The 10,160-nt window shown below is 43.8% G+C and overlaps 1 protein-coding gene across 3 annotated transcripts; it reads left to right on the forward strand.

The window, feature by feature from the left end:
* Positions 1 to 229: 229 nt before the first annotated feature.
* Positions 230 to 8,307, forward strand: LOC135377055 (uncharacterized). 3 transcript variants are annotated; one of them, XM_064609400.1, is made up of 13 exons: positions 230 to 902; positions 3,313 to 3,576; positions 3,667 to 3,738; positions 3,963 to 4,037; positions 4,213 to 4,281; positions 4,399 to 4,458; positions 4,648 to 4,716; positions 5,373 to 5,453; positions 5,521 to 5,622; positions 5,722 to 5,787; positions 7,052 to 7,254; positions 7,540 to 7,699; positions 7,803 to 8,307. In XM_064609400.1, exons 1-13 carry the CDS (start codon positions 866 to 868, stop codon positions 7,943 to 7,945), a joined length of 1,401 nt encoding a protein of 466 aa, XP_064465470.1. In that variant the 5' UTR covers positions 230 to 865; the 3' UTR covers positions 7,946 to 8,307. The 3 variants fall into 3 exon arrangements, with proteins under 3 accessions (XP_064465470.1, XP_064465471.1, XP_064465472.1); XM_064609401.1 differs by having other exon boundaries at positions 4,402 to 4,458; XM_064609402.1 differs by lacking the exons at positions 7,540 to 7,699; positions 7,803 to 8,307 and having other exon boundaries at positions 7,092 to 7,167.
* Positions 8,308 to 10,160: the final 1,853 nt, after the last annotated feature.

The raw sequence follows: 10,160 nt of genomic DNA on the forward strand, positions 1-10,160 counted from the left end.
GGGCGTTTAAAGTAGTAAAAGACCGTACATCTCCACGTTCTATTGTTGACGGGATGGGGAGCTTATGGTCAATTGTGTTGTAGCCCGCTAGAAAGGTTTTGTCTGTGCCCTCTCACAACTGAGAAAAGGTTGCTTGCATGCAGTGAGGAATACCTGAGAGAACTCATGGCCTTTCTAGGAATATTTCCAGTCCAGCTTGTTCTTGTAGGTCAATCAAAAATACCCCAGACAGAACATGCCGTCCCATAGAATTCCCACACAGATCATCAAGGTCCCGGTCCCGAGCAGACATCACAAGGAATTCATGTGCGGACAAACGAAAAGAATGCGTGGGCTGCCCGTCCCGTAACTTTCCTTCCAGGACAGGAAACGGACACACGAAACCCCATCAAAAGGTGGCGCGATATTGCGCGCCGTTTGAAGCGACACTGCACGGCGTGATGTGAAACTATGGTTTGTTTTAATAATTATCGCAAGGCTAGGTGGCATGTAAGAGTGCGCGTTATCGAATGTATTTTTTACTGCAATGCTAAAATAAATAAAAATACTCTCAGCAGCACACGTTCAGAAATTTTTTAATGAAGTACGAAGCGGAGGATTTATATCCTCGAGTGTTTCGGTCACGTGACCCCGTTTTGTGAATGTGGGAACCAAGGCGGGAATTGCGTGCCATTGTTCGAAGTCGTTGCTGTTTTTCTTGTGTTTCCATCGGATGACGAACGTGAATTTGCAACACCACATCGTTAACGAGCATCGGCTGAAGTGAAGTACGACCTTCGACCTTGTTGTAGTGACGACGTAATCCGATTTCGTGCTGTGCATTTTCCGGCCCTGTTTGAGGGGAGGTAGAGGCATACCGCCAAGCATGGCGCCCAACAGAACGGATGCAGCAAGTCGATCAGGTAAATTTACTTTTTTGTCTCTTAGTTTGATAGTATCATTTTTCTTTCTCCCATTTCGTCTTGTGCAGTACCCTCTTCGGGGCAATTGTGGGGCGATTATCGCAGTTGCGTTGCCTCCGTGCACGTTTTGTTTTGCTTTGTTTTGCAGTGTTTCGTTCTTGTTCATGTACGCGTTCAAATTAAGTTACTGTCATTCACCTAGGCTGCTCAGTTCGCACATGTAGTCTCCATTTGGGGCGCTGAGTTTCTGTTCTTCCGCAGGAATGTTGCTGTGATTAGGGCAGCTGCGAGATGTCTAAGTATTGGCAATCTAGGACATTCCTTCGGGAGATCAGCACGAGTGTGGCAGAAAGTTTGTCACTTATAAGTGCTGGACATGAGGACAGTTTTAGCGAACATTCTTGTGACCCCTCGTATGGAAACAGGACCCCATCATCTAACAATGGAGAAGCTTCTGGCGATTCGTGGAGCACTGAAGCTTCAGATGTGTTAAGTGCAACTGACGCAACTTTTGTGCCCCGCTACGCTTTTCCTGACGAGGAACCCGCTCCAGCGTCCGACAGTGTATCCGTTACATCCGATGATGACTCCAGCGACTTGGAAACTGACCTAAGAAATTGGGCAGTGCAGCATAGCATAGTCCATTGTGCTGTAAGTGATCTCCTGAAAATACTGTCCAAGCACTCATGCTTTTCCTACCTGCCACAGTGCTCGAAAACACTGCTCGAGACACCCAGACAGTGCTCTAACTTCGTTGACATTGCTGGTGGTCAATATTGCTATTTTGGTCTTGCTGCTGGAATTATTACTTCTGCGCAATGTTGGCCTGCGGTACCACACAGCATAACGTTAAACTTCAACATCGATGGTGTGCCGCTCACTAAAAGTGGGAAGCAGCAGTTTTGGCCCATCCTATGTCAGGTTTCCAATTATGGTGACAGGAAGCCATTTCCAGTTTCTGTATTCTATGGGACGTCCAAGCCTTTGGATTTAAATGCCTATTTGGAACAGTTCGTTGAAGAACTCAATGCCCTACTTGGAAGTGGTGTGACGATCAGAAATTCCAGTGTTCAAGTAACAGTTGGAGCTATCGTATGTGATGCCCCTGCTAGGGCATTTGTACTCTCAGTAAAAGGACATACCGGGCACAATGGATGCACAAAGTGTACGACAAAAGGGGTGCATATGAATGGACGTATGACATTCACTGAGGTTGATGCGCCACTGAGGACAAATGCTAGTTTTAGGGCACAAGAGCACGGTGAATTCCACAAGGGCACCACAAAACTTCTTGATCTACCTATTGATATAGTCCAAGCCGTTCCTCTCGACTATATGCATTTAGTTTGCCTAGGGATCATGAAGAAGCTCCTAAATCTCTGGTTTAAAGGTCCACAACATGCTAGGCTTCCATCGCATATATTACTGGAAGCATCGGAAAAAAATGTATCTCTCGAGCCCTTCATTCCGGTTGAATTTAACAGGAGAACGAGAAGTTTTTCGGAGCGAGATCGATTTAAGGCCACAGAATTCAGGCTGCTTTTGCTCTACACGGGTCCAGTGCTTTTTCAGTCAACACTTCCCCAGGATTTTGCTTGCAATTTCCTAACTCTCCACTGCGCCATCACAATTTTGTGCTCTCCCCATTTGTGCTCACGTCTTGTAGACTATGCCGAGAAGCTTCTTAGGTATTTCGTAAAGACGTATACCAAGCTCTATGGAAATGACATGGTTTCATACAATGTCCATGGCTTGCTCCATCTTGCAAATGATGCACGTGTTCACGGACCCCTTGATACTTGGTCAGCTTTCCCCTTTGAGAATTACATGAGTTCGTTGAAACGATGCATAAGAAAGCCAGAGAAGCCGCTCGAACAGCTCTGCAAGAGGATGGCTGAACAGAAAGGAACGGCATCTGCATCGTCTTGCAAATCAGCAACTTCTCAATTGTCACGGCAGCACTCCAGCGGAATCCTTCCCAGTGGGTGCCAGGGTCCCCAGTATAGAAGGGCATCCTTTGACAGTGCCTTTATACTTCAAGCCAACAGGAGAGATTGCTGCTGCGGGTTAAGTGATGGATCTGTCATCCATGTTGAGAACTTTGCGTTTAACGGCAGTGGAGAGCCTTGCCTCATTGGGCGGGAATATCTAGATGTTCAGGAGCTCTTCTCAGTCCCGTGTAGCTCTTCAATGCTCGGCATCAACTTTGTGTCTCGGCTTTCGGACATTAAGTCATGGCATCTAAGAACTGTTTCTTGTAAATATGTGAGACTGCCTTACAAGCACGGTTTTGCGGTGATACCTCTGATCCATACTAATGGTCAAAACTAAATTTTCTCACGTGGTGCTAAAATCCCTGTGCAGTGTTCTATGACCAGTGTAACCTAATCTACATTATGTATCATTGAAGAGCGGCGAAAAACTATCACCAACGTCAAACAGAAAGTGGTGAAGAGGAGGCCTACATCCACTGTTGCGCAAAAAGACAGGGGTAGAAGGAAGGAGAAGACATCTTTAAATGAAGAAGCCTGTGAACAGTCACAGTCCTGTTCCCAGAAAGAGGGACCACTTCAGGAGGAGAATGAAGCACTTACTGGTGACGAGTACAGCAGGTCACCACTTCCATTCCCACCCACACCACCACCCATGACGTCAAGTCACCCTCCTGGAGGTGGTACGTAGTACTGGTCGCGATGGAAGCATTTACAGCCTTAAAGCTTGATTGCCTAATTAATGCTTTGTATGTCTGCACTTAAATTTTCAGCACAATGTTTCATGTTGCAAGCTGCCGAGCACCGACCGGACCTTCCTGCCCATCCCCAACATTATCACCAAGGTAATTTATTTACGTTCGTAGGAAACTGGCAGTCTGTATGCACAGAACCCCCTTGCATCCTCCCAAATTTTGCAAAGCCCCACAAAAATTTGATTTTCATGCATTGCAGATATAATGCCCCTTCCCCCAATTTTTTTCGACACCCAACACTTGAGAATCTGCGTTATCCACTATCCCATTATGATGTGCAATTCATTGTGTTTCATTTGTCTTTTTTTCCTTAGGCTTGCCACACAGTGCCCAGAACATGGTACATCTAAGTCTTCCGTCAAGTGATCATGACGTACTGACACATCAAGGTGATACCCTGTAGCATGGCTAAGCCTTTCTCATACCATCACAAAAAACAGGCACTTCAGCCGCAACATGCCCTAACTTTATGGGTGCATTAGGGTGACATCCTTTGTTGCAAGTGTTTTTGCGAAATATTTTTTGAGCTATCTGTTTTGGATTGTTTTTTATCATTTCACACAGCTCACCTGCAGGGTCGACCAGCATTTGTCACAACCTACTCAGAGGCACAAAAGCAGTTTTACCCAACAGGTGTATATTTTTTAGCAATTATTGTGTGTCTTGCTGTTTTTGTTACCGTTGCCTACAGCTATTTAGCAGTGCATGCATGTTGAGTGTGGTAAGGCATGCAAAATGCTTCTTGTGCAGCAGTACCACATGACGAACAGGTCCAGCACGGTCTGTCCAGTGTGCAGTACTTCCGCCCAGGTATGATGTTTGTACCTGAGTTACCTTATCACACATGTGGAAATTTTTTACGACTACATGTCCTGGCAACGGTGAATGTGCCCACATGCATTGTTTCGTGAACAAAAAAATATAGAGGAAGTGTTGTACATAGACATTACCTCGACTGTATATATGCAGAGCAGTAGCTAATTTATTTTACACATGCAGGTATGTATCGACCTGATGACCGAGGACGGCTACACTCATCTGCACCGAGTGCCAATTTTCACCGGCCTGGTGAGCACAACATATATTCCCTTACACTTCCTACAGACGCATGCATGACAGACACAGTACCGTGTACCTGCGGCTTTCACGCGTATAAGCCGCAGGACGCGTTTTTAGGAAAGCTTTAAAAATTTTCTAGCAGATAAGCCGCGTGCAATACGAAACGACTGATTTGTGCGGCAATGGAGATCATAGAGAAGGACATAAACCCTATGGTCCATACTCCAGGGTCAGCTCTAGACTTCTACCAAGATCGGATTGTGTCCTTGTTGGGCGTTTTTAATGGATTGAATGGTCAGTGGCCTTCCAGAAAACGTGAATCACTGTCACCACTTTCGTTAAAGGTGCTTTGGGGAATGCACCACGAAGATCAATCTACTCGAATGTGGACCCGTCCCTGTTACGCACTGTTCGTGCATCGGCAGGGCAGTGCCATTCCAGAGACACTGTCGGCCCATTTGTTAAAACCGACGTACGGGGAAAATACCAGGAAAAATAGTAATCAGATGAGCCGCACCGGTGGATAAGCCGCAGAGCGCCCGTGAGAAAAACAAATCGTGCATAAGCCGCAACTAATACGCGTGAAATTACGGTATGTGTATCTGCATTGCCTGTGCAAAAAAATGTGAATTGTCTTGTGTATAACAAGCAAAATATCTGTGCAGGTTCATCTCAGTCGTATGAGGGGTCTCGGCCTCAGCCTCAGAGCTACTCCCCTGGCATGCAGACGGAAAATTACCACACAGGTATTAAATCCGTATACTTCGCTTTGTTTTAATTCCGGACGTTACTTGTTGTGATTAAACAAACCAGGGGACATCAGAAGTACTTCCACGTCCACAACGCCGTCTTCGTTTCACACTGGCAGAGATGCACAAGATGACGAGCCTGCGCCAAGGCACTGCTTCATTACAGGTTTGTATCCGCCTCCAGTTTTGCACACGAAACAGCATGTTAAAGGGTGTTTCGGCATCTCATTTGCAATAAACATTATTTAATGATTGAGTGCTATAGATGACCTTGTGGGTGCGAGGCGGAAAGAGCATAGCCAGCAGCGTAAAGCTACAAGTGGTGGTCAAGGTAATTCAGTTTTAAAAGTTATATTCAACATTGGCACATTGATTTCTTAGCACGCGAGGTGTGGCTATTAAATAACGGAACTGTTCACCTGAACCATTATATGTTCCATACTCCTATGAATGGGGAGTGTGTTCGCATACACTTAGTCGTCACCATAAGAAGCATGGTGAAACAAGTAGACCCTTCGTCGCCTGCGGTCAGCCTGCTGCTACTGAAACACATATGGGTGAGATGTGCAGCTACGTTGTGAGAGTCAAGACTGAAAGTGCAACAATGGAACAACGAGTCAAAGTTCCTTGTGAATGGGAAAAAACCAGCGCGTAAACTGAACAGACAGAGAAGATATGTACACACAGGATGGGCTAACTAACGACTTGTTAGTCAGCGCGCCCCGTGTGTGCGTGTCTTCTCTGTGTCCGTTTCTCACGCTGTTTTTTTTTTTGTTTTTTTTTTTCATTCGTGGTGTACCAACTTGCTCACACTATTGCCTCAGTTCCTCGTGAGACTAAACCAAATGCTGTACTACAAGCATTTTGGACTTGTCGAGGAGGTGAACGTTGACACTGTATTACTTTCTTATTATTATTGACTCTGTAAATTTCATGACTAGTTTTTTTTTTTTTTTTTTTTGTGGGGCAAGACAACATTGACAACGGCTGGCACAATCTCCTTTTTCTGGTGATTATTTCCAGACCAGTGGACAAGACATTGCGTCTGGTCCACTTTACAGCTGCCAATAGTACATGAAAAATCGAAGAAAGCGTCTTCTGATGGTGAATGTGAGGACTCTGTGTCTGAATTATCGCACTTTCAGCATGCTTTCTGCAGAACACGTCTTGTCACCGTGCTAGCGAATATTTGCTGTTTGTTGTTGCATGCCGTAGCTGAAATCTGCATTGAAGGAGCCCATTTCGAGGCTGCAACAAAATAAAGAGGGTTGCCTTGTATTCTGGCTTAATCGTTTCTGTGAATAGAAAATTCCCGCTTTATCAATACAGGAGGGAGGAGGTAAAAGCGCCGCTTAATATGTACGTTTCGATTATGACATTAAATATATTTTTGCCACCATTTCCTTATTTATTAGACACACCTCGTATATAGTCTAACCCCTTTCAATGAACTGGAGATGTTCTACAATTTAGGTGTATGACCACTTCAGCTGACCTTGTGTCATTAATACTGGAAGTAATCATTTTAAGTTTAGGTTGATGCTGGCTTGTAACGCTGCTCTCGTTTATTTTTATTTTTTGTACAACAAATTCAGATTTCCAGCGTGAGATACTTCGTATCCTGCATATCATCAGGTTAACAGTGGAACACCACACAAAACAGTTGGAGAGCATAGCCCAGCGTTCAGCTGTAGAGGAGGAAGAAACTCCTGTTCTCGTGAAGCCTTGTACCTCACCTGATGAGCTTGTTGAATTTGACAACGTGCTTGCAGCATCATCGGACGCCAGGAGCAAACTTGTAAGGACACATCACTGTAGCTTGACTTTTATTTCGCATTAGGTCTCTCTGCGAGCATGTTGTATCTGTTTATAGATTGTGGATGATAGGAGGATAAATGTTCAATTTAGTGTGTTTCACTCAAGAGAGACTCGGTAAAGGGTATTAATGTATGCCTGAATTATGAGAGAGCTTCCATGTTCTCGGTGCATAGAAATCAGGGATGCGGAGGATTCATTCATGCGGGATTGATAGATTGCAGCAGTTAAAATTATTATCTTCATGTGTTCACTTTTATCTTTTTAGAAGAGGCTCCTGCAGAGCCTCGGAGGCACAAACGCTAAAGACGCAGCCAGGAGGATGATGTCCACGTTGATGACCGATGCTGTTGCAGCACAGTTTACTTGGGAAGGGAAAAACGATAAGCAGAGGTTATGTGATCTGAACTGCACGAACATTATTTTAAGTAAGTTGAGGATCTGTGATCTCTATACATTTCACAAGTTGAACATTTTTATTGCGCAGAAGTTGTTGGACATATATCTTTTACTGACATCGTGTATATTTAGGCTGCTTCACTGGACACACCAAACACAATCGTGCTCAAGGCACGAAACGTGAGGCGGAAGAGGCGATAAGGTCGTGGCTCAGGCATGCATCCGAAAGACTTTCACGTTCTAGTGCATCAAGAACACCATGTGAGGAAGACTGAAGTTGGAACTGTGGAATGTGTGTGGATCGGGATGTGATGTGATCTGACTTCGAGGAAAGACTGTCTAACTGGGTCACCCTGACATTTCAAGCCTCCGGTAAAACGTGATGGACAGTTGCACATCATCCTTTTTTTTTTCCTTTCATTGTTCACAAAGTTCAGTGCACCTATACCGGTCAGTGTAACTGTTAGTTTTTGAGTATTTTCACGCAGGTTAGTCGTGGAGTGTGGGCTGGAGCTCCTTTTTGTGTGATGGTTTTCAAAGCAGATGTAATTCAGGTTCCACACTTGCCGAGGTGACAAGTTATATTTTTTGGTTTAGGATGACAGCGTTGCGTCCAATTATCATATATTTACTCTGTTTTGTGAAGCTCAGTTTGAAAATCAACACCCTTCAAAAAGAAGACAGAACACTTGTCAGCATCGAATAACGAGGAGGATGAAGGGATCATCCCTAGCTCATATTTAGTGTTCATCCTTTCGTGGAGTCTTACTTTGGGCACACTACGCTTCCAGATAATCCATAAGAATCTGAGAGCCTCGTTATACGAGATTCCCCTAGAAGTCTTTTTTTAACCGTTGTCTTTCACTTCACTGCCCTTATACTGAGCGGCAGTATTGTTTTGAGAAAGTGCTCCCAGGAAGAGAGAAAAGTGGTCTTTTTTAGCTCCCAGGAAGAGAGAAAAGTGGTCTTTTTTAGCTCCCAGGAAGAGAGAAAAGTGGTCTTTTTTAGGGTGAATTTAGCAAAGCTGCGCATTTTGTTGCGCATATTGTTGCGTATTTTGTTGCGCATATTAGTTTTTAAGTGCGCTCACTTTGCGCACACAAGAAAGTTAAGCAACGCAAATTCAGGTGAATGCATGACTATCAGTATGCGAACTTTGAAGCGCCAGAATATTTGTATGACTGCATGGAAATTTAACCTTAGCTAAATTCACCCTGTATAGATATATATGTGAGGTTTGTTTGTATCATTTTTCATAATTTTCATTTTACACTTCATACATGGTTCTAGTCAGCAATTCTTTTGGAAGGTGAAGATGACTGTTTTCAGATGGAAAGCAGAAAAAGACGTATATACTTCAAATTGTGGTTATTTGTTCTGTGTTTACTTTTTGAAAGTAGCTGCGAGCCTTGCAGTCTTGTACGTCATGTGATATGACATCTGGAAATATATATTTTATTCAAATTGTGGGCTTTGGGTCATTATTATACAGAATATAGCAAAGCGGAGCTAATGTGGAAGCGGGCAAGGTTTATTAAGAGTAAACTAGTTTTAGCAGCCTATATACAAACGCGGAGGGCTCCGTCCCGCGCAGATCCCAGATATTTCACCGGGACCGTCCGGGGACGTCACAGGGATGTTCGAGGAGCTGACAAAACGGTGTCCGTGGGACGTCTTTTGTCCCGCTAGACCTGTTCCGCAGGATGTCGTGAGATCCCGTTTAAGGCATCCGTGGGACTTCCGTGGGACCGATTTGTTCTGTCTGGGACATGTTTGTTGCTTAGATATGCATATAGTTTGTCATTTCACCGCCAGAAAATCAGTTCTTGACATAGGCTGTTTATGACTGTCTAAGTATACAAAAAAGAGCTTCCCATCACTAAATGGTCATGTTCGTTGTTCTCATTTTGCCTGCTTTCGTTGCATTTGTACCCTGTGATGTAAATTTGGGACAGTGATCCTTACATTACATGTTGATAAATGAGGTCATGCTCATTCTTTCAAATATGCATTGGACTATTTTGGCAGCTGTCTTGAAATAGTCTTCGAAGCCATGAAACTTCTAAAAAAAAAGTAAGCTTATAGATGTATTATCATATGTTCTTTCATTTTCAAATTTATGCTCCTGATTAAGGGAGAGAATAATGGTCCGATACATGTGAAGCGGTTGTTTATCCATGATGTTAGAAAAACGGTATGAGTATATTTCAAATTTGTAGTGATAATGAATGCTACAGAGAGAAAAAAACACAAAGAAAAGTGATTATGCATAATGTAAAACCACGAGACTAGGGAACACGAAAGGACAGACACAACACGAAGTCTGTGTATCATCTTCACCAGCTCGCTTGCTTCCTAGCCATTTTTTCAAAGCGATTATGTTTACTTTGTGTTACAACTTCTTCACTTGGGGATTCTACGTTCAATTAAAGCATGTCGTTTGCTTTTACCCATTGTATTTTTGAAAAATCTATGACGTTACTTGTGCAT

This window comes from Ornithodoros turicata, unplaced genomic scaffold (assembly GCF_037126465.1).
Source record: "Ornithodoros turicata isolate Travis unplaced genomic scaffold, ASM3712646v1 ctg00001514.1, whole genome shotgun sequence".
Lineage (NCBI taxonomy): Eukaryota > Metazoa > Arthropoda > Arachnida > Ixodida > Argasidae > Ornithodoros > Ornithodoros turicata.

Coding starts and splice junctions, on each gene's coding strand:
- LOC135377055 (XM_064609400.1), top strand. CDS start 866: ATGGCGCCCAACAGAACGGATGCAGCAAGTCGATCAG. Junction 4,282..4,398: donor AAAGCAGTTTTACCCAACAG/GTGTATATTTTT, acceptor CTTCTTGTGCAG/CAGTACCACATGACGAACAG. Junction 7,255..7,539: donor CGGACGCCAGGAGCAAACTT/GTAAGGACACAT, acceptor TTATCTTTTTAG/AAGAGGCTCCTGCAGAGCCT.